The following is a 24,623-nucleotide window of genomic DNA, read 5'->3' as shown; positions in this document are numbered from 1 at the left end:
GGCCTGCTTGTGATCAGTGCGAAGCGAGGCGAACGGTTGTGGGGGGGGGGGTAGTTGGGGGACCGGAGCGACCTCCTTATGGATTCCCAGCCGTCGAGTCAAAGGCTCAGAAGTGTGGATGGCGGTTTTGGGGGGTGGGGGGGGTTTGAGGGTGCAGTACCTTTCCAGCTTTAGATTTTAATGATCACCTCGCGCAGACTGAATTGTGTCAAGAGACAAAGCGCAAACGCAACCGAGAAAAATGCGAAATGTAGTCATCAAAAATTCATGTCTGGGAGTTAATGCCACAGGATTAAAAGGCCGGGATTCGCTTTAAGAGGAGATTTAAGAGCGCGGAATGGCTCACTGGGACTCTAAAACACAGCAAGAGCTGCCTTCTGAAAAAAATGAACTCATTTTCCCAGAACGCAGCAGACACAGCTGGTAGAAACATACTACAATAAGAGTCATTCAAGACTCTGCGTGCCTAATGGGACAGTGACCTTGGTGCCAAAGAGTGTAGCAACAGAGCAGTTCCGATTTCCACTTATGTGTCATTTAGGTAAAAATGAAGAAATATTTTTCTTTTACAATTTGTGCACTTCCTCTATAACTCCCCCTGCAGCCTAGAATACCTTTCCAACTTTACAGGAGAACAACAACTACAGTAAGCCAGGAGGGCCCACAGGGACACACGCGCACACACATGCTCACACACCCACAGCCTGTCAAGAAGGATTCGCCCCAGCAGAAACACTGTAGGATTCAGCCCAACAAAAACACTCTGATTCAGCCCTGCAGTACACCTGCCAGTTAGCACAACAGGTACAGTTTGAGAGGCAGCCTTTAAATAGATTCATATTCTCATATATTCAGACAAGCAATCAAATGCAGACGATCTGAACAATCACTGAGCCCTGTGACTCATTTTCTGAACAGCCACGTGCAACTCCTACACAACGCAGGGCTCCGGCACCCCAGTCCCACTCAGCTGGATCGCCTGAGGGCAGCGTCAAGCGTGCATGGCTACACGACGCCTAACGACCGACTAACAACGACGCCGGGACGCATTGTTACTAGCCTGCCGCTGCTAGCTCCTAGCCCGCTTGCTCCGCAGCCCGCGCTACCGCCTGCCAGCTAATCGCTGTCGCTGCTCGCTGCAGCCTGCCGCTAGCCCGCTCGCTGCTACTGCTAGCCACGCGCCACCGCTAGCGCCGCCAGCTTGCTCACCAGCCTCGCTAGCCTGCCACTAGCCCGCTCGCTAGCCCGTCGATTGCCCGTCAATTGCTCACTCGCTAGCCCGCCGCTAGCCTGTCGCTCGCTACCTGTGGGCTTTCTGTTGATCTTAGCGTCTTAGCCCCGGGTAGGCGCAGATGGAGGGGTGACTCACAGGCCGGGGCGGAGCGGGGGGGGTTGGGAGGCGTGCGGCCAGAGGTTTGTTAGCCGGGTGAATCAGCGAGACGGGGCAACGAGGCCCGCGGGGGGAGTTTCTGTTCGTCTCGGGGGGGGCAGGGGGGCGGGGCTGCGAGTCACCTGGAACCGGCGGAGCGCGACGGGCGGCCGCTTCGACGTGTCGAGCGCACGGAAGGGAGGGAATTCTCGGGTCCTTAAAAAAGCACGACGGGAAATCCTCCGTCTACACCCGCGGGCGAGGTCGGACACCTGAGGGCGGCTCAGAAAGCCAGCGACGCGCTCGCGGCGCACGCGCTCTTTCTACTGCGAGGATCGAAATCGCAACTGTCTGAGAGAGGACCGTAGAAAGGGGGACCGGCGCGGCTCCGCCAGACAGAACCAGAGGTGCTCGCCGGTAAATGACAGAAACCCAAACGCAGACCGACCGAAGGTCCCCGCAGGCCTGACCCAATTCACTCCCCCCCCCCGCCGTCTGCCTCGGCGCCTCTCCCGATGACATCATCCGCAATCTCGTCACGGTCAGCGGCTGAGACTGCGCGTCTGAACCGCTTCCCCCGAAGAGCCCGCTATTTCATATTTAACCCTTTTTCATTTTCACAGTATTTGCTTCTTCAGTTAAGGTCTAGACACGCACCTGCGCGTTTTACCACACCAAAGCTTTAGACGAGCGAAGACTCATCAGGGGAACACCTTACAACTGTTCTACAGTGATACTACCTTTTACGTGTCGTACTTATATTTTGATAACTGCCTTAACTGAAAAAGAAGTATTTACAAAAAAAGAAAGAGCAAAGAAAGTGCTCGGCAGGTCATAAAGCTCCTACGGTGCTAAGTGCTAAGCTAACCCACGTCAGGCTGGTTCACAAACGCTCATCGTCCAACCGAACACCGTCCCAGAGTTTTATTTTTAGGCACCCAGGGATCTTTCAGCTCCATTCAGTGGGCCGAGTCACTGGCTCCAGGTCCTGATTTTAGTGACAGAGACGGTGGGAAGAGGACAAACGGGATGAGCGTCCGATGCTATCTGCGCGAGGTGGCTGGGGGGGGGCGGGGCGGGGGCCGTTGACAAAGGGCCGCATTGTGAGCGCCCCCCACGGCACAATCGCCCGAAATCCGATCCGCCGCGTGAGCGTCCCAAAGGGCCCCGATCTATCGCCGACTTGTCCACATCTGACCGAACTAAATGTTTCCTAATTTCCGAGGGTAAGGGAGGTAAGTCCAGCGCTGTACAGGGGCTTTCATGGGCTGGGATGAACATGGGGGGGCGGGGGGGGCTTCGGAGGAGGGGGACAAAGAGGCGCAATGTCCTCCCGTATACCTTCAGAGAGGTTTTAGGGGGGGAAGTTAAACAGGCATTGATTTTTGTCCTGCAATAATGGATGGTAGGGACAGATATGCACTCCACCTACAAACAAACACACACACACACACACACACACACACACACACACATTATACACACACGATACACACACACACACACCTTGCAGTTTGAGGAAAATACTTCCGCTAAAGACAGGCTTGTCTGGCTCGCCGTACTGCTGGTTGCTATAGACTGTGGGCTACAGTAGGCATCGTCCCCAGGGACCAAACCCGGCATGGCCGAGCTGTCTCGGGCTACACCTGTCAGACTTTCACACTTGACCTTCAATTCTCAATTGTCCAGCCATGCCTCCTGTCTTGAGTGACCGTGAAAAATAAATAATCAGTATTTTTTTTATCCATGCCATGTTTGTGCGCACACCAAGTAGTATAGACCGAGCAGAGAAAATGACCCATTGATTGATTTGTTATTTTCGGTAAGCACAAAGCAATATATGTAGATGTATGTAGACCTCGATGGCCCGTTCAATGTGTAACCGATTTTATTTTTAGCCGAATTAGCATTGGGAGCGTGTCCGCTGACTCAGGAAACACTGCTCCAGGTGACCCACAGTGACTGCCCACTCCCACACCATCTGAACGCTGGACACGGTGCTGAGCAGGCCCCGTGCGGCCTGAACAGTGTGTGCAATGTAGCAGACTGCAGTGAGTGCGTATGGTGTAGACTGCACAGTGTGCGTATGGTGTAGACGGGTGTGCAGGGGGTAGACTGTAGGTGTTGACTAGTGAGTATATGGTGTAGACTGCAGTGTGTGTGCGGGGTGTTGACTGTAGTGAGTATATGGTGTAGACTGCAGTGTGTGTGCGGGGTGTTCACTGTAGTGAGTATATGGTGTAGACTGCACAGTGTGCGTATGGTGTAGACGGGTGTGCAGGGTGTAGACTGTAGGTGTTGACTAGTGAGTATATGGTGTAGACTGCAGTGTGTGTGCGGGGTGTTGACTGTAGTGAGTATATGGTGTAGACTGCAGACGTTAAACAGAGGTCCTGACTCACTGTGGTCATTAAAGATCCCATGACACTCAATGCAAAAGAGTAGGAGGTCCCTGGTGTCTGCTCTCCACCTGCTAGCTAATCATCCCTTGATTTAATTGGCTAAGTCTTGTTCTCTCCCTCTCCACCTCAGCTAATGTGTGATGAGTGTTCTGGCACAAAATGGCTGGTGGGTGCTACACACATTGGTCGTAGGTGAGGCGAGTTCTCACTCATTCCTGTAAAGCACTTTGAGTGCCTGGAGGTGCAGACCGCACAGGGTACCTTGCTGGTGGCGTCCCTCGCCGGTCTCCTCCAGCACCAGCCCATTCATGCAGTCAATCTCCCACTCCTGCACCTCCGTGCCCCACAGAGCAGGGACCAGCACGCAGTGCTGAGAGCTGGGGGGGGACAGACCAAGAGAGAGGGGGACGCATTACCACACTGTAAGACTGTAAGAACACAGATAGAGAGAGACAGAGAGAGAGAGGCCATGTTACCACACTGTAAGACTGTAAGAACACAGATAGAGAGAGACAGAGAGAGAGAGGCCATGTTACCACACTGTAAGACTGCAGGAACACAGATAGAGAGAGACAGAGAGAGAGAGAGGCCATGTTACCACACTGTAAGACTGCAGGAACACAGATAGAGAGAGACAGAGAGAGAGAGAGGCCATGTTACCACACTGTAAGACTGCAGGAACACAGATAGAGAGAGACAGAGAGAGAGAGAGGCCATGTTACCACACTGTAAGACTGCAGGAACACAGATAGAGAGAGACAGAGAGAGAGAGAGGCCATGTTACCACACTGTAAGACTGCAGGAACACAGATAGAGAGAGACAGAGAGAGAGAGAGGCCATGTTACCACACTGTAAGACTGTAGGAACACAGATAGAGAGAGACAGAGAGAGAGAGAGGCCATGTTACCACACTGTAAGACTGCAGGAAGACACACGAGAGCAGCACACATGTTAGCACCACTCTACAGTATAGGGGGCCAATCACAGCAGAAGGGCTCCCTCATAAGTCAGTCATCTGCACTTGTCGGCAGTGGGTAGGGAAAGAAAGCACGCGTGTCACTGATTTCACCTGCTGCTGGCCTGCAGCTGTCAGTAGTCTGTGACTGTCGGACCTCTGACACATCGCAGGACTGACATTCACGTTGCCTTCTACGCCACTGGCTTTCTTCCTCGGCTAAACTTGATGCTCGGGGAAGCGCCGAGAAATGAACTTGATTCTTATTGAACTGCTAGCGATTGGCGCTAGCAAGTCAATACTGCCAAATCATTAGAGCATAAAAATAGAGGTTCTTTTTCACATCTAAGAAACAAATGAAGCAAGGCTGTTGTCCAGCAGTCAGAATAGCCCGTCTCTGTTCACAGTAAAGGAGGGAGCCCCGTAAGACCACGCCCCCTGGCCCCGCCCCATCCCCCCCATACAGACAGCAGGCAGGAGAAGGGGGAGGGGCTATGTGTTCACTCATAATGAGGCCTTCCAGATGCCTTGAAAACTCGTAATGAGGGCCTTCCTGACCAGGAAAGATCCAACAGAACAGCCCGTTAACCCAGACTTAAGGTGGAAAGTCAGGTATCATTACAGAGCTCTGGGTTGCCGGGGAGGAGGAAACTAACGTCATTCAAAATGGCTGAAATGTCGGAATATACACAATAATAGGTAACAACATTTAACTGTTAAATAAGGTCGTAACATCTATTTTGCTATTTCCAACACGACCAAACAATTAAACCAGAGTTATGGGCTACTTCGTCAAAAAGGTTGGCTAACTGTTGTCAAGTTATAATTTTTCTATAGTTGTTGACAAGCAAAATATGGATCTACTAAAGCAGGCCACTGAAGTGGACAAACCCAGCTTTCATTACATTTTCATGCTCTGGATTACATGGGCTGAAACTAAACTAATTATAGCTGGTACTATTGTACCACAATATTTGGAAAGCTATGCCTGTTGATAACTGCTCATTATGGAGAAAACGTCATCGCAATGCAGCTTGCGGCTCTGCTATACATAACTGGCACGGCAGCCAAAGCAAAAACAGACACCCCAACCGGAGGGTCATAACTGTAATGCAGCTCCAGGTTACTGACAGTCTGTCAACTTCTCAAGCATTACATTCATCTAGCAGATGGTCTTATCCAGAGCAAATTATAACATACAAAAACATGAGTGAATTCACCTGACAGCGCTAGATTTCTCTCACAACTCTCCCAGATCATCAAGGATAGGTGCAGTATCACCAAAACACTTGTGCCAGTAGCCAATTAAAATTCAAGTGTGGTTAAATGCAAGGGGTTTGAGAAGGGTATTCTAGATAGGGAAGACGGAAGAGAGGGGAACAGTGGTCCACATTCGTCAGACCCAAATGTAAATTTTTTAAAAACTTCACTTTTGGGGGGAGAGACACCAGATGGAGGAAAGTTGAGTCCTTAATCAGTTAACTGCATATCGCAGCTGGACTTCTCCACTTTGCACATCACAGATCGGATTAGGAGATGAGAAGCTGTCACGGTACAGGTGGCGGTACAGAGCCTGGGCACACCCGATATCCTGGGGTCATGACCCTAACCCCCCCCCCGTGCATTAAAGGCACCCCCCAGAACAACAGGTTGCAGCATAGTATAATATATGATACCTGAGATTAAGACCAGAGACTCACGGGCTCTTCAGAGGACAATCAATTGCCAAGTCTTAGGAGGTTAAAAAGATAAAATTATGCAATGTTATTTACGAGTAAGCGACCAGTGTATTACAGTATACAGGAAATGGATTATTTTCACAGCCTCTGGCTCTCAAGTCATTTGGGTAAGCAGTGAACAATGTCACGCTTCACCATCAGAATCTGGAAAAACAATCCCAGTCTGGGGGAAAAAAAACAGGTTTCAAGGGGGCCCCTAATATTCCCAAAGCCTGTACTTAACCATTAGCCACGTCAGACAAATACAAATCTGCCTGGCTGGATCCTTAACCAATCATCATCCTGGTTTAACTGCAGTGTGGGTAAGGGGGGGGGGGGGGGGTACACCATGTTCACTGTACCATCAAGTCCACCTTAAGAAGGCCAGTGATTGACAGGGTTAGGGAAACCAATCGTGCAGCAGGCCGACTGCATCCTTACAGGGCTGCAGCTTCGAAGAGCATGTCATGGGCCACGCACTGATTATAATGGAGATCCATCACACAGACCGCAAGAGAACTGCAAACATAGGTCATAACGGAGACTGTGAGGAGGAAGAATCTGGAACAAATTAATTCACTGGTCTCTATGGGGGCACTGGAAAACGAGTGTGGAAATTCAATATTAGTGCTGCTAAGTCCAGCAGCAACATGTGCATTTGAGCCGATTGATTAAGGAGCTTTACCTGCAGGCTCCTCATATTTGGAAATCATTGTCACCATTCAGTGGGAATGTATCCTCATGGCATTTCAAAGAGAATTATTCCGGAAAATCCATTGAAATGTATAACAACATATTTGTGTGCATTTGCTGGGTTGGGGGGGGGGGGTGTCCATGCAGAGAGAACTATGGGTATCAGTTTAGCACAAATAACACAGTTTAGCGTGATGTCCGAATTGCTGGGCTACCCAGCGGGATTAGACTCCAGATCGTGGGGCCCATCCACACACCAGAACCAGAACGGTGCCTTAACTGGATCAGCCACCCAGCAGCCCTCTCTTCTGTTCTTGGTGGCTTAAAAGCCCGACAGCGGAATGACTCTGCACAGAGGCCCATTAGCAGCATTGAAACAATGAAACAACGCTGCTCTAAGGTTTGGGGCAATTAGCTTTGCAGTAATCCTATAGGTGCCTCACCCTTTACTGCACAAGCTGCATTATTCATTTAGCATTTAAAACCTCGTTATGGCGTGATGACCAATGCAAACTGAGGCTAATCACTGGATCAATTGCAGAAACTTGAATCTGCCAATCCTCCCTCTTAACATACGATATGAGTGTGATTGTGAGGGATTTATTATGTACAGTACAATTATTTTGTACGACTCTTGTCCAGGCAAAGTCAACAAGAGTAAAACAACACTAACACAAGTAATGCTTTACAAAAGGCATATCTTGGGTCCACAAAAAATCCTTACTTTTAAATAGCTATACATAAAGAACCACAGAAAGCAAACTGTAAGATATTATTCATTTGAGTTTGTTGACATAAAGAAACAATGTAATTGTTGCAGTATATTAAACTAAATACATAGTTTAAGTGCCAGGTGTGGAGGATCAAGCTGACTGTCTAATCAGAGGTGTTGTAGGTACAGAACAGACTCCATGACCTGACCTGCCGGTGACTGGACTGGAGTTCAGAGCGGTTGTCATGACAGCTCTGCGCTGGGGGCTCCGAGTCCCACCCGCTGGCCAATCACAGGCCCAAGACATTAAGTGCATTAGCTTACAATTAGGGCAAGCCCCGCTGTTCAAACGGCACTTTGAAGTCCCCCAAACATCTGGAGAAGATGGGAGCGCTCGAGACAAATTGGTTTTTGGAACGCGGGCCGAATTTCCTCCGCACATGGCGAGCGGAGTCCCGCCGTCGCGGTGAAATGCAGCTCCCGGCTCTCAGCCTCATTTGATTTAATGGCGATCTCTAATTGACTGTTGGCGTTCGCAGATGGAGCAGAACATTCGGAAAAATTATAGGGAAAAAGAAAGACTCGTCCCTCTCGCTCTGACACACTGAACCCGTTGGTCTACATTGATTAACGATTTGAGAATCTCTGCATTTTGAGGTCAGTAATAAATAACTCGTGCGCATCATCCTCGCGATGCCCACCCTTATTACTGCACTTCAGCTCTCAGTATTACTGTGATTGCGCTGGTCTTTGTCAAAGGTTTTAGGAAAGTATGGAATGGCGCAAACAGCCGATTGCGGAAAGCTATTCCAGAATGTTTGGTGAGCCCGTAATTGACCTGGTTCTAGTGCCTTTTTTCAAAGCGCAGCAGACCCGCCAGCGGGGAAAACAAGTTGGTGGGGGAGACGGGAGAGGAAGACGCTTGGGTACGTGACAAGTCTGTGCCGAAAACGCAAAGCGACCGAGCGTTGATAAAATCGGTGGAACTGACGACTGCTGAGGATCTTTGGAATTGGCCGACAAGGCTGCCGAAACGAAACATCCAAACCTAAAAAGACCATCCTAGTTAACTTTCTAACAAACAAGGCTTTCGCGTTCTCTCCGGATTTCGTCACAAAGGAAAAAACTTCAATAACTATAGACCATGTCTTAATTAATCTTATTCATAAACAAAAAGTTATTATTTTCCTGGTCATGAATCTTCAAAAAGGAAAAATAGACCTTAAAATTGTAGCTTCATGAACACTTTAAATGCCGTTAAAAAGTGCAATTGCACTGCGATTGATTGGGTCTTTAATTTTTCCAGCCACGCTACTGATAGGCTACCGGCGAGCAGGCTCCGCAGTCGGTGCGGTGGTGTAAAGCAGAGCGGAAAAGCAAACGAGGTTTAATCAGCGAAAGGCCCAGGCACTGGCTTTATAGGCACAGCCCACAGACGGGGGAGCATGGCTCCGTTGCCGTAGTTACCGTCGCCAACTCCACCCACTGACCCAAACCGGTGGATGAGAAACGGCCCTTTACGGGCTAACAATAAGCGGAGAGGCTTTAGCGAGCTAGAGAGACCTGTTTTCCGTCAATTTCCTATCAACTAAGGGCCGCCCTCTCCCTCTCACTTCTATTTAATCCTTTATTACCATCGCGTATTTAAGACTGCATGTGGCCAAAGCTTGTGCATTTGTCATAACAACTATTGTCATGGCAGTCCATGTTACAATGGTAACAAAAACAACCATTAAGAGGAGCAACAACATGAATTTAAATCAGTAATAAAATCATGTGTAAAACTGTAACACTTAACTCCCTTTAACTCTGGCTCTTGCTCTAGTTTATCTGTCTGAACAAAACCATGAATTTCAGCAGCCGTTTCCTTACACAAAGCATGATGAAAACATTTATTAAAGCAGGCAGCTTAAAAACTCAAATAAAATGAGGGTGTCCTTCTGTATCGGTTACTGTGCGATCGTGAGCCAAGACGAGCCCCTTTGTTTGCTGTGAGGTTGCCAAGGAAACGTCTAAGAATAAATACAAAATGTTGATCTCGTGCCAAAGTTAAACCGATTGACTAGACTGCCATATCGGAGGTCAGAGCTACCAGACGGTGTGCTGCTGAGAGCTTTCAACACCAATTATCAAAATATAAATTCGTTTAAACTCGTTTTGAATGTAATACGAAATTATCCACTTATTTTTGTGGTGATCTAAATGCGCGCAATAATCCACCGTAAAAAAAAGTCAGTCTTATGTGTTTAAGTCTTGTAATGAGACCTAAAACTCTAATTTCTTTCTCTCAAGCGGAAAGTATTAGCTTGTTTAAAGCCACTTTTTTGCATTTTGCAGTCTCTATCCTCCTTAACTGACTGCTTCTCCATTGGGAACCAGAGAATTCAGATTTAGGTTATACAGCAATCTTTCTCCAAAAAATACTCCATGTGATCATGACCAAACAGTCAAGTCGAGTTTGTGGTTCCTTCAGATAAATTTTAACAATTTTTTTTTTGTTGAGACCACTGGAATTGGGCCACATCTAGGCCTGACTCAGAGACCAATAAGGTCAGAGATCTCCAATCCCAGCAGCCAGGCCTCCCATTGGTCAGGTATACTGCTCTCACGCAGCAGGCTGAGGTGAAAGCAGTCACTCTCTGTGAAACGTGGATTCGTTGTGCTCATTCGCTGCGGTTCACCGGGCGGGGGGGGGGTTGGGGGGGGGGGGGTGACACTCACACTTCCACAGGCACTCGCAGCAGGGTGGGCAGCATCAGGCCCTCGTCCGTCATCTGCAGGAGGCGGGGCTCCAGGAGCTCCAGCACGGCCAGCCCCACGCGGAACACGGCCAAGAGACCTGGAGAGGCAGGGAGGGGGAGAGAGAGTGAGGGGGAGAGAGAGGAGAGAGTGAGGGAGGAAGGGAGAAAGACAGGGAGAAAAAGGGGGTCAGAGTGGAAGGGGAAGAGAGAGGAGAGGGGGAGTGGGAGAGAGCTTTGAGACTAAGTGCACCACTGGGCTGTGATTATAAATTTATGTTCGTGTTTATATATATTTATATGTGTGTTTGTGTGTATATATAGCATTAATAATAGCATAAGCGTTATCAAATTGCTATTTATTATTTATTTCAAAATGTGCGTACACAGACTGTGTGACTCATGTTTGAAGCAAAACACACCTGTGGCCTTCTGGAAAACCAGCTGGGGAAAGACTGCATGAGATGCTAAGTGAACGGAACGGACGCAGACGGACGAGATGCATGCTGTGCTGTTTACGCACTGCTGACGCACCGTTTACGCACTGCGGCCACCAAGCCTGCGATATAAGAGAGCCTTCGAGTATCCGTCGCTTACGGTAACATCCACGAGCGTTCGATGTGTGGGGAGCAGTGGTTCCAAGTGAAATATTTCCAGGTTTAACCTGTTAGTTTCACAGTCCCCCCACCCCACAGCCCCGGCCCAGACAGGGAGAAGAAACATCGCCCTGTCTGTTTTGGGCTTGAGTACCCAACGCTCCGCCTGCCGATCGGGCGTTTGTGAAGGCCTCCTATTCCAGAGGGGAAAGGACCCCGGTGACCTGTTAACAGCGGCGATGGGGGACGAACGCGCGTCAGAGCGGGAGGGGTCGAAAGGCGGAGAGCGCCGAAATCTGGGGTCACCATTAATCGCCGCTTCACACCAAGCTCAGTGGCACAGAAACGGGAGCTTTGCGGAGCACCATTCGCCCAAAGCACCGACCAATCAGAACCGCCCTCTCGGGTGCAAGCGCTTACCATTAGCTAATCCTCACATTTCGTCGTTATTAAAAGCGATAAATGAGTTGGGGAGGAGCGCTTGCAGGTGCCCTCAACAACCCAGCTGGGAATGAACCAGTCCACCAGCTTTAAATGTAGCATCCTAGCATATGTACGCTACGCTTAAATGTAGCCTAAAGCTCCAGACTGCCTGGGTCTCTAAGGCAGGGGGGCGCTGGCTCCGCAGTGGGGGTTTCTCTGCGACGAGCCGCCCCCGGGGTGGGCCTAAAGGGGGCGCCGAGGCCTCACAGACGCATTCGGCTGACGGGGCCATCGTTTCCCTCACAGAACAGAAGGCGAGGCGACAGAAATTGAAGTGATCGTACACTTTTAGGACCAATCTCCAGCAGAAGGTCTCTCACTTTTGAGTGAACGTTCTAGAACAGCTACCAAGTTGAAGTTAGTTAATCGCCCTATTTTTCTACAGCTCTCTCTCTCCTGAACAAACAAGCTTTTGGGGGTGGGGGGAGGGGTATCGTAAGCCTTGAAATAAAACTAATAAAGCTATAATAACAATGATTCAAATTTAAGGGAGAGGAGTCTGAGAAAAAAAATCTAATTACAGGTGGATATAAAGTTATAAATAAATTGAAATTACCTCATTTGCTTAAGAAGGAAAATTAAAACATACATTCAAATTTTCTCTCCGAGATCATATTCCTAAACTTTTACTCAGCTTTGTTACCTTGCAAGCTTTTTGCTAAATTTACCTAAAAAAAAACATATTTCCATTTAGCTTTTGAAAATGTAATATAAACGGTAAAATTCACATACATCATTTTTTAAAATATGATGCTCATAATGGCGTTTGTTGCCTGTGACTGTCTCCAGAAGATACACAGCCCACAAAAGAGAGCTGTCACTCTGACAGACCGCTCAGTGAAGAAGTGACCGATTGGGCAAAAGGACATGAGTCCATTGGAATGACCTGCTGTTTGACATGCGACAGGACTAGCCGCTAAGAGTAACTCTGTGTTGGTTTAACGTTTTGTGAAAGAGCCTTTGGTCCAAGCCACCAGCAAGCTTTTTTTAAAAAAAAGGGAGGCTCCATTGGAAGTGAGCCAAGGGTAAACAGTCCCTATGGCACTAACATTCTAGATCTGAAAGTTAGTCTGCAACACTGTGCCATGATGTGAATAAGAGACTCTCAGCAGGAAGGGATTACCCACGATGCCCTGTTTCTTCAGGCGTTATCGGGGCTGCTCTGATCTTCACAGTTATATTTAGACATTTAGCAGATGCTCTTATCCACAGCCATATACAAAAGTGCAAACATAAAGGTTTAGGCAAGGAATAGAGCCAATGGCGAATCAGCAGTGTCACAACTGATACTGGCAGATAGCAGCACATCGACAACATAATGTCAAGTGCTATGGTTCGTACAAAAGAGAGATTGGGATTGTAGGCCTTTAAGGAACAATACAGGTTTGAGGCTTTAGTGTTCAGTGTATCAGGGGTAGGGTGATTAAACCCATAATAAATGTGTTAGGAGCTGCATTATTTCACAAAATTCACTCACAAACCGAAATGGAGGCACCATATTTCCATAGAAGAAACATGCTTAAAAGTTCCAATTCATCCAAGCCAATCCTCTATATTTTAAATGCTGTTCTTACACGCAAATGGACCCATTGGCTCAGAATAAGTTTGTTGAAACACAAGTAAAAGCGGTGACTTGTAAAACATTTTTTTCCTTGACACTATTATCAGCAGAACATACATTTTTGCCATATTGTTCATATTCAGACATGACACTTGTGTGAATGGTGACACTTATTCAGGATAGTTTCACTTTTTAGGGGCGACATCGCTCAGGAGGTAAGACCGATTGTCTGGCAGTCGGAGGGTTGCCGGTTCAAACCCCGCCCTGGGCATGTCGAAGTGTCCTTGAGCAAGACACCTAACCCCTAACCCCTAACTGCTCTGGCGAATGAGAGGCATCAATTGTAAAGCGCTTTGGATAAAAGCGATATAAATGCAGTCCATTTACCATTTACCAAGTCAACTCGTAATGTGCGATGTCTTCGGTCGTTAGCCGTTTCAGAAGGCTTTATGGGGGTCTCCTGCGGTGTTGTTCGCAACACCAACTCATCCATAGCGAGCGGTAAACGCGTACGAGTGGAGGAAGACGGGTATGGTACACGTGAAGGAGATGCTGGCACAAACATCGGTGAACCAGTTGAGGCACGAATCAGCTGAACATGCGTGTGCGTGCATGCACATGTGTGTGTGTGTATGTGTGTGTGTGTGTGTGTAACATTGAGTTTGACCACAAACCTGAGAACCCATCCACCGCTGCAGAAGAAGAATCCTAGGGGCAACACTAAAAAGCCTTTCAATTCATGTGTTTTCATTAAAATGTCACGGGATAGTTTCACACAAGTTACGTAATCAGTCGATTTCTGTTCCACATCCGAATGCAGATGTGCCGCCTCGCTCCCAGCCCGGCTGCAGCCGGCGCCTCCGCGGCGGGGACCAGATGTGCCCCGGCCGGGCCGCTCGACCGCGCTTTCAACCGCCGCTTCGTTCGATTCGCGCTCCAAATCCCAGAGGCCTTCAAATTGGCTGCTCGACGCCCAGCGTCGTTCCCTCAGATTATCCAGGTATGCCTCTCGGCCGATCCAAGACTTGCAGAACGCCCCCCCCCCCCCAACAAACGCGAACGGGGACGCGAGCGCTGTCACAAGGGCCAAGGCCAAGGCCGGACGTTTCCAGGGTCGGCCATCGACCGTTCGCATCGACCGTTAGCGAACACCGCCGGCGGACGCTAATAAAAGCGGAGTTTAATGTTTGATTGATGGGACACACGTCAAACAGATTAACCCGTCTCCAAGCAAGAGGAAAAACACCCGCGAGGGTTCCGCCTCCCTAATCGCCAATTAACGGCTGTACGTCGATCAAAACGGGCCGGCCCGTCTGAAAACACGTGCGCGGAGGCTAATCCCAGCTCCCGACTGCCTCTGCGTTTCCGGACAGACCGGTGAGTTCATGCGCTTCTTACGTTTTGAGACGGCGGTGTTCTCGCCGGAGCGAGGCATGCGATTGGGCCGGGGGAATACAGGGCGCTGAGGGTTAAGGGGGGGTGGGGGGGGGGGGGTACGGGTCTCACCCTGCAGCATGATGAGGTCCCACACGGCCAGCACCGAGTCCCAGCAGGGCAGGGAGGTGAAGAGCGTCAGGAACCAGGGCATCACAAAGTGCAGCGACGACACCCCCAAATCCTCCTGAGAGAGGGGGGGGGGGGACGAAGAGAGAGAGAGACAGAGAAGAGGGAGAGGCAGAGAGAAAGAGAGAGAGAGAGAGAGCACATCTTTTTACTACACAGCACAGTAGCGTGGTGTAACAGCTGTGTACTATACTTCATGGTCTAGCTAATGAGGCACTTCATTTTGTTCTTGTGTACATTCACAGAGAAAAAGAGAGAGACCGAGAGATCGGGATGGGGGAGAGATAGGGACAGAAGACAGAGGCAGAAAACAGGGACAGAGAGAGAGAGAAAGAGAGAAGGGTAAAGAGAAAGAGAAGGGTAAAGAGATCGCTGTTATTTGCTGTGTCAGAGCCACAGTATCCTCATGTCTGCAGTAATTCTGCCCTGTGTTAGGACAGTAACACCCCAATACTGCTGATCTCTGTCCTTCAGACGTGACGCTGGAATCACCGGCTGGCTGGGCCTCAGAGTGGACCCACAGGGCTCCTGCTCCTCCTGTTAGAGGAGGACCGGCTGAGTGGACCCACAGGGCTCCTGCTCCTCCTGTTAGAGGAGACTGGCTGAGAGGGCTGCAGATGAGCCAATCCAAAGGGAGAACAGAGTGAGGCCCCGGTGCATGCTGGGACATTCTGCCCATCCACTACTAATTGCAAAGCGGACAGCCTTCAAATCTTTAAAGCAGAATGGGTAGACACCACTTAAGCATACATCAGATAAAATCACAATGAATATGTAACATCTTTTTTTTTTTCTTGTCCAGGATCTGCGATCCTTGCAAAAAAAAAAATTACCTCGGAGCAAAGATCGCTCGCTCTCACTCGGGATCGCATTGGTGCTCTTTAACAGCCAAACGAAGTGCGTCTCTTGGCCATCTGTTCCGGGCAAAAGCGACCTCTCAAGTGTTTCCCACACCATTGTTTGCCGGCTCCCGTTCTCGCGTTCTCCGCGGCCAATCGCGCGCACCTTTGTCCGCGAGCGCCCGAACGAGATGGGAGGCCAGGGGGCTCGATGATTAAGGCACTCAACCAAACCCTTTTAAGGTGCGAGATCACAAACCTGCGATTAGAATGTTCTTAACTGAACGTTCTAATGCTGATGTCACAGTCACTACTGGTAACTGAAAGGCATGGGGTTCTAGAACACTAAGTGCATTTTGGAAAAAAAAAAAAACATTCCAAAAAGCCTACTCTTCAAAGGTTTAATCTCAATCGTGCCAGGGCACTTTGAACGGTGTAAAAGGACGGTGTGTAATGTGTAAAATCACAAAGCGTCCTGAGGTTGGGAATTGGCAAAAAAAAAAAAAAAACATTTAATGCATGACTGCTTTCTGAAACTAGACAATTGAGAATCATTCTCAATCACGGATTCCTAAGACCTGGGCCAGAAATTGAGCACCGTGACAAACTTGACCCTCCAGTAGAAACATTCCATTTGAAAAGAGACTCAATTTCGCCCAGACTCAGACAGAGCCTCCATCTAGTTTGCACACGTCTCAAGTTCGAGGGGAAACGCAGGAGCTTTTTTCACTTTACCAGCTCAAGAAGGATTTCACATGTGCTGAGCAGGTCTGGGCTGTTAGGCAGCTGTTCAGACCCGGGCCCGGTGTCTGTCCATGCAAATGGACGGCATGGAGCACTTGCATTCAAATGTCCTCATAAAACCGGAAAATTCTAGCCTCAGGTTACTAGCCCACAGCCTTACAGCACTGAGGCTGACCAGGCTGGCACTCCGATCGGAGGGAAGCTCGCCGGCGTGCTCTGCGTGTCCATCGCTAACGAACCAATCGCCGGTCACTCCCGACAAATCATGATCGTGTGCCGGCAACGACTCAAGCCGACTCAGCGCCGCTACTCGGGGCGACCTGCTCCGATTCCAAATCCCGCGCGACGCCGCGCCGCGCCACCGCGCTGCCGTTACGCAACTGGGTTTGACCCATTTTCACCGGCTCAGGGACCACAGACGGAAGCTTCGCCAAATCCAGGCACTCACGCAAAGACGCGTCTGAGGAAACTTCGGCTCTCCCTGCCAAAATTCGCCCTAGTGACGCAAACATCCACTGACCAAAGCCGATTAAAAACCTGGTAGGACCCACGAGGCTGCAGGAGCCCAATCTGAGCCGCCGCAACTGTGCGGACGCAGAGGGGCGAAGGTGTCTGGCACCCGTGCCCTTTGAGCCAGTGCTGCTGTGAAAGAGGACATCGCTCACTATGTGCTGGGAGAGCTGGGGTTTTCTGTGCTTCAGGAGCTGGTGGAAGACCCTCGCCTGGTGCTGGATCCTACCAATGAGAAAAGACGGCAGGATTAGGCAGGCCACACCCCCTCCGCCTTTGGGAAATGCAAAAAAAAAAAAAGAAGCACGCTGTTCCATTTCACGATTTTCAGCAAATGTCTCGGAGACCTTCGATGGAAAACAGAACCTTCTGCTTTCCCGGGAAACATTTCTCATGCCATCCATATGCGGAATATGAGCAACTAAATATAATAGTAACTCAGCACCCCCACTTTAACCATCTCCACCCCGTCAAAGCAGTTCCTGAAAAACAGACAAAACTTATAGTGCATTAGCATGTCCAAGTGGAGCCTGCTAGAGACTTAATTGGACTGAGAGCCCTTACTTGTCCAGTGAGTGGTCAAACAGCCCTGACAGGTATTTAGGTTTCTCTAACAGTGCCACAAGAGCCCAGAACGCCTCCTCCTCAGCCAGGTTCATGAGAAGCACTGCTGCGATGTAGGACATTCCTAGACAAACAAAAAGAGAGACAAATACAGCAACATGTCTTACCTGCAAGATTTTCTCTGTCCCGCTATACAGTATTTTGCATTTTTAATTTAGAACTCGTGATTTGGGTGCAACAGCCCAGGAGCGCGTAAACTGTATGCTGCTGCCACCCTGTGGCAAAAAAGTAAACTTGATTACCACCATTCAAAAACCAGACATAGTTTTCATACCGTCAACTGACACTGAAAAATGCACAGCCAAATCATTTATGATTTTTACTAGTGTTTGTTTAATGAAGATGTATACATTCCAATTTTGACCTCCCCTCTATTTGCCAAACAGATTTTTCCCAGCACTCATTGACACAACTTCCGCAATCTTTTGAGGGGACAGCAAAGCAAGCGCTCTCCTCTGAAGCATGTGACGTCAGCAACCGATTCTTATCGTGCGGCAATTCACAAGTCAGGCTCGCACAGACATGAGTCAGAGGAAGACGCTTCACCTGCAGCCTAACGAGCGGACCAGTAATCCCGGGAGACTGAAACACTCCCATCCCTGAGTGACACTAGAGCCAACTGAGCATCACCGAGCAGTCAGCACGGGGGTGGTCCGAATTCCTCACCTGGCTATATGGCCCTATCCATACACCAGAACAGTGCCTTAACTGGATGAGCCATCCAGTAGCCATTACAAATCCAGTTCTTAAAAGTATTCCTTTTACCATAAAGAAAATATCCACGCTATTCTCACTGTTGTTTAAGATAGTGAATAGTAAAATGAAATTTTACAATAAAACATGTATCACAATGGCAGAGATTAGAAACATAAGTCCAGGCATTCACCAAGCATTTTATCAAACATCAAACATCAAGACATTCATTAATCTGTATTTGACAGGGAAACAAATTCACACACATATATTATTGCTTATAGTATATTTAACCAGGGTCAGCTCAAGAGAAATGTATAAAAAGCAAACAGAAAACAAGTGGGATTTATACAACAAAAGCACGAAAACATTCAACACATGAATAGTCTGCATTGTTGTTAAAAATAAATTAAAATAAAAATTTTAAATGAATAAATAAATAAAAATAGAAGAAAATGAGTACGAATAAAATTTATTGTACACAAAGAAAGAAAGAAAGAAAGAAATATTACTAAGTCGTGTGGACCTGTTTGTTGTAACGCAGGTGTGCAGTGGCAGACTCACCTTGGCAGTAGCCAATGAGCGGGTTGTACCTGGCGTAGGCGGTCAGCACTCTGAAGAGCTTGGCCTGGCCTTCGATGGCCTCCGCGGAGTCGCCCATGAGGGAGCGGTGGGTGGGAAACGACCTCTCTGAACACAAAACGCGCGATTAGCAAAAAAAAAAAAAAACACAACACGCACTTCCCTCAACCTCGGGGAAAAAGCAAACTGACTTCCTGTCGGGGGCTCGAGGCGTTATAGGTATGAAGCGCTAAACGGCGTAGGACAAAGCCAGGATTCAAAACTAAATCAATGGAGCCGGTCACGCGTTTCCCACAGGACGCGCAAACCTTTCAGTGGCTTCAGTCATACGAAAGTTACGGCCATTTTATCCTACAAGTAAAAACGCATTAGTGTCTGAATTTTGAGCTGGTGAAGCATTTGTAAAGGTTGCAAACAGGGGCAAGTCTATTTTATCACTGTTTACATACCGTCAACTAACTTATGAATGAAACAGCTGAACAGCTATACATGCCAACTCTCTTTATGTATGTATGCATGTATGTATGTATACATATAAAAAAAACAAACTTAAGAACCTAAAAAAGAACACTGCAAAGCAATATGACTTCTATGGTGAGAAGCACCGATACCTTCCATTTCCAAACTAAAATGCAAACTGGCCATATAAAATAATTAATAAAGAGTGCTTTACATAATGAGAAACTGTGACCCAGTTTGGTCCAAAGGTAATGCCAGTGAGAGCTCTCCATAGGCCACGTTTATCATGTCATGTTTACCATACCATGTGAGAGAGGCTGTATGGCAGAGGGTAACACACACACACGTGCACACACACACATACAACAGAGGTTGCATATGAGTATATTACCCATTGATTCTTCAAATAATTACATTTATTAAAGAACATTTTTTATCTAATTTTTGCTGGGAACTATTTCCAATGGGACATTCAGCCTGATACCGCTGCACTCAAGGAAAGAAGTTCCAGCTTGACGTAAAAACTGATATTTATGTTGTAATCTGTTCATATATACAGCCCCCCAGAAACATATTATCACCATACAAATTATTTTTGGAGTTACTTTAACTGCATTTTATTTTTTTACCTCATGAACCTGAGCAGCCTTTATTTCATCACGTTTAGAGTTCCTCCGCTACAGCTGTGACAGTTTCCCGGATTTGCATATTTAAAACGGCAAGCGGAGAACAGACGAGTGACGGAGGGCACTCACGGAGGTCCAGCGCTATCTGACGGAAGATGGCCACGTCGCTGCAGGAGAAGACCGAGGCCTCGGGGGGCTGGGGGGGCGAGGGGGCGCAGCCCATCTCGTTCTCGGTCTCGCTGAGGGTGGCGATGGCCGAGAGGATGCTGTACTCGCTCACCCCCAGGTCGACCAGGGGCCCCCGGATCTCCCTCAGGCACTTCTGCGCAGCGGAGAGAGCGAGGCTGTCGCTTCAGAGACGCTTTCCCTTTAACGGAGTGCGACAGCTCCGATAACATGGATGGACCTTGAACTCAAATCCTGCAGGGCCCTCAGCGCCTGCTGGTTTCCCTTGCGTTTCTGTGCTTAAACGTTTCATTCTTTCCTCGGTTGTTGACTGGCCACACACCCTGTTTCTAAGGCCTAAATTGGCCAGCCGATTAAAAAGGAAATTACAAAAACCTGTAGGCACTGTGGCCTTCCAGGACTGTGCTTTGCAGCCTTTCAGGCACTGGAGACGCACGCATTTTAACGAAAGCAAAGACGGTGCTAGAAGCGACACGTTTCATCCGAAGCCTTCCTCTGGCTACAGATGTCTTTTTCTCCACAAGAGTTGGCATACACTGTTATTATAGTCTTTAAAGTAAGCACCTTTAAAATGCAAGTTCTGCTTTCCCTTTATTGGTTAGCTCTGAGCCATTTGCGCACCGTTTCACCAATCTTTGTGACATTATTTCTGGAAAACACCTTAGCAAAACCAATACAAATTCAGCAAACCCTAACCATTCTGCCTTGGGCAAGTTAAATCACCTTTCCAGTCAGTTTTCCACCCCTCTTCTGATTGCGTGCTGTAGTATACAGTGATTGTGAAGAATTGTGGGCGGTAGAATGTAGTATAATACGTAAGGAGCTAGTCTTGTAACCTAAAGATCGCAGGTTCGATTCCCAGGTAGGACACTGCCGTTGTACCCTTCAGCAAGGTACTTAACCTGCATTGCCTTCAGTGTATAATCAGCTGTATAAATGGGTGCAATGTAAATGCTACGTATACGTTGTGTAAGTCTGGATGAGAGCGTCTGCTAAATGCCGGTAATGTAAAGAATAAAAATGTATACCTGGTAACTGAAAGAGCTGGTGTCCCTGAGGGCATCCGTGCTGAGGAGACACTTCCACACCTGCCCTCGGAGAGCAGGGGGGATGCCAATCCTGATGAAACGTTCAATCTGAGGGATAAAAATGCGCAAAATGGAAGTCTTAGCTTCAGGCCAACGTCCAATGCAAAGTTGCAGAGCCGCGGCTGAATGAATTATAAAGTAGAAACGATTATGGATGTGGAAACTGTGCGCCGATGTCTGATGATTGTCCGCCCGTGTTGGCAGATGACAATACCTTATGCATTACGGCACAAATGCAAACTGAAACCAAACTCATACAAAAAGTAGATTAGCACAGACAGCAACTTATTACAGCAAAATATCACACATTCAGGCATTTGCACAAACAAAATATTTCACCTGGCTGACTTTATTATTAAGCAAAGAGCGTGAGTCTCTGTATAGCCTGGTTTATGACTTTGGCTGGTAAAATGGCAAACCCAAAGAAATTAATTTTTAAAAGGCTGGTTAAGCTGCTGATTAACAATCACATGATTGATTAAGCAATTTTTTTAGAATGAAGCTTTCATTTCATTTACAGCATCTGGGGGGGGGGGGGCAAAAATTCACCCCCTGGCTGGTGTGCGAATGTTGGTCAAAATCTCAGCATTGGGCCAATACCAGTAGGTTTACTTTGAGTCATTTTCAGCTGATATGACCCCATTATCATTGGCAATCCCTAGAATCCATCACAGGGCCTATTGCTACAGTTTGGTTCAAACAAAGTCGCATATCATAACATCTGTGTTATGTTAAAGTAAACTCTGTTTAAAAAGCTGCAAACAGACACATGCATGTTTCTCTCCCAGTTAAGTGCATCGGTGGAAGTCCAGGGGTCGGAGAGTAAAGGTCCTCCCATATGTTTCTTCTACCCATGAACACTACCAGCTGAGTGATCGTTCTCTCCCTCTCCGCCTTAACCAATGTGTGGTGAGCGTTTTGTCACAAAAAGGCTGTCTAAAAGCAAAAGAACCGCTCTTTATCCTTCAAGAATGGACATTAAGGTTGGAACAGATGCTAACACACACAGGAGTCAGGGGAAGAACAACCATTTTTATTTTCCACAAATGCTTTATTTTCAGCAAATAATTAGACGTAATCACTCTTCCTAAATGGCAAACGTGTCAAAGCCAGAGACTGTAAAAAATCAAAGCACTGAAGAAAGGAGCGCACCTCTCACCTTTAACCTGCAGGGCGTATTCCCGTTGTCTAATGTTCCCTCATAATAATCGTCAATAACACGTGGATCAGAATATTTTACCTGGTTTCTGCAAATGAAGCTGGATCCATTCCAGTAGCTGAGAAGTTCGCACAACTCCTTAACCCTAACGGTGTTTGGTTGCGGGTAGCTGTCAGAAACAAATTTGTTTAGTAACTAAATACAGTAAAACTCCCTGCTGTTGTTAAACTACAAAGACAAACAAACAAAAGGCGCACTTCACAGGCGAATTGACGTTACAAAACAAAGGATGACATTTGTTGTACTGATTTAATTACTGCTACTACTTAACCTAGAATGTTTAATCTTAGCAGAAAAACCAGTGCACATATTAAAGTTAGAAAGGCTAACGTTACCTGTAATCATGACTTCGATGTTGCAGTTTTTGGTCTTTTTTCTTACTCAGGGCGAAACCAAATTCGTCAAAACCCAAACTGTCATTACGCCGTCTTGACGTGCACTTGCCGCTACTACTGCTGCTCCTTCTCCTCATTCTTTTCACAATAGTAATATCCTAAACTAGTATTCTAATGATATTGTGTTACATGCAAAATCACAGCAAACGCTATAGCAACCGTTTCAAACTCCACCTCTGCTAGTTTCAATTTTCAAATCTGACGCCATTTCTATCCGCTACGTCACCGCTGAGTGACATTCACAATGACGAATTGCAGTCAGGAGGCTGTGTCCCAAACCGCAAACTTCCATGCTCCACACTACCGTGCTCCGGAATACGCACTCCAGGCAATGCTTGGGACTATGCACTCCGAACCATGGAAGTGCAGTACCACGGAGAAACAGTTAAATGAGTGGGATGCACTTCGTGATGACATCTGACCCATAACCTTTAACCTTTGCCGTAACTATCGGTAAAATTCCGGTAATAAACCTGAGAGGAATAACGTGAGAGTGAGAGGGCATATTATCGACCATCTGAAATGCTACCGCATTTATTTCATATTTAATCAAGCGGACTGGACCTTACCTATTTAAATGCAAGTCTTGTAAAAATTACACATAACTGTGAAATATGGGAAAAAAATCTTACTTAATACATATACATTTTAGTTATATTGATATTCTAATTAATTCCATAATCGCGAACATTAAGTAGTGCAAATGTCGCTTCTTCTTAATGGCTATTTTGCTTCCTGCTACTTGGGTTACAACTGTGAATATGTAACGGATCGCTAGAAATGCTAGTAGGGACCAGCCTTTTTCATATTAACCTGAAATACACACGACGGGACACTTCTACGATCTCAAGTAAAGACAAGTTCCATTAATCTCTATGCAGTGGTAGATACACGTCCCCGTAGCAGCTAAAGCTAGCACTGGGCAACCTCGGACTTATTTGCCGGCACAGAAAAAAATCGCGAAAGTACTGAAAAAATTACATACGGAGGATAACAAGGACGTTTTTTTCTACATAACTAGGTACAGGTTGTTACTTATATTTCGCCTATTTTATATAGACTACAGTTGAAAATCTGATGTTTTTCTGTCTACCGAACGAACCCGGTCGATAGATGCTCACACTGAAGTAGTAGTAGGCTACTGAAATATTATGATCTAGACTAACCAGTAGGCTAATATCAGCAACTTTTTGCGAGCTAGCCACTTCAATTGAATTCTCCTTTTTGCTGTCAGAAGAGCAGTGGAAGGCAACGATAGCTTGGAAAATATGAATTGCAGTTTGGATAGCTTTCAGTGTACTGTCAACCACATAATAAAGTTGCCATTTCATTGTAAACAGTCGTGTCTGTTTTTTCATTATTTTCGCGCTGTGTAGCCTACTCAGTTAGGCAACATTTATGGAGCCAGTCATGTCTGTGGTGGCTACTCCATAGGCAAGGGGTGTATTTCAAATTAAATGAAAAGATGGGCAGTGGCGAGGATAAAACGGCAGTTTATAATTCAAAACGGGACCCGACGATTAGCACGTATTCAGTATAGCTAGTTACACTCGTTAAAAGTACATATCTTTAAACGAAAAAAACAACTGATACTTTACATATTGGGTTATTAATTAACACTGTACCACTTTATTTATATACCAACTCCTGTGTACCATTTTCCTATGACATGATTTCAGTTTCCAATCCGAGAAAGTAGCCTACACTAGACTGTCATCCGCCATTACCGTTGTTTTTGACAGTTTTCGCGAAAGGAATTATGGGATTTTTCCCAGTCGGAGCATGCACGGATGCACACTTCAAATTTTGATCAAATGGAGTGCGCATCCGGGTACTTTATCCGTGCTCCGCACTACCGAACTTCGGT

General features: G+C 47.3%; 1 protein-coding gene across 1 annotated transcript in view; it reads right to left on the bottom strand.

The window, feature by feature from the left end:
* si:ch211-266k8.4 (TBC1 domain family member 10A) overlaps window positions 1–22,989 on the bottom strand; it is a 75,441-nt gene extending 52,452 nt beyond the window's left edge. The window contains exons 1-10 of the mRNA XM_064313533.1: window positions 22,697–22,989; window positions 22,383–22,470; window positions 21,083–21,190; window positions 19,998–20,190; window positions 18,766–18,891; window positions 17,449–17,572; window positions 17,040–17,109; window positions 14,735–14,849; window positions 10,572–10,689; window positions 4,033–4,148 (exon numbers count right to left, since the gene is read on the bottom strand). Of these exons, the coding sequence (XP_064169603.1) occupies window positions 4,033–4,148; window positions 10,572–10,689; window positions 14,735–14,849; window positions 17,040–17,109; window positions 17,449–17,572; window positions 18,766–18,891; window positions 19,998–20,190; window positions 21,083–21,190; window positions 22,383–22,470; window positions 22,697–22,833 (1,195 nt within the window). The 5' untranslated portion in view covers window positions 22,834–22,989. The remainder of the gene's footprint in view (window positions 1–4,032; window positions 4,149–10,571; window positions 10,690–14,734; window positions 14,850–17,039; window positions 17,110–17,448; window positions 17,573–18,765; window positions 18,892–19,997; window positions 20,191–21,082; window positions 21,191–22,382; window positions 22,471–22,696) is intronic.
* Window positions 22,990–24,623: the final 1,634 nt, after the last annotated feature.

This window comes from Anguilla rostrata, chromosome 16 (assembly GCF_018555375.3).
Source record: "Anguilla rostrata isolate EN2019 chromosome 16, ASM1855537v3, whole genome shotgun sequence".
NCBI classification, from domain to species: Eukaryota; Metazoa; Chordata; class Actinopteri; order Anguilliformes; family Anguillidae; genus Anguilla; species Anguilla rostrata.
The sequence above is the reverse complement of the archived record's forward strand: the minus strand, read 5'-3'. Positions and strand labels throughout refer to the sequence as shown.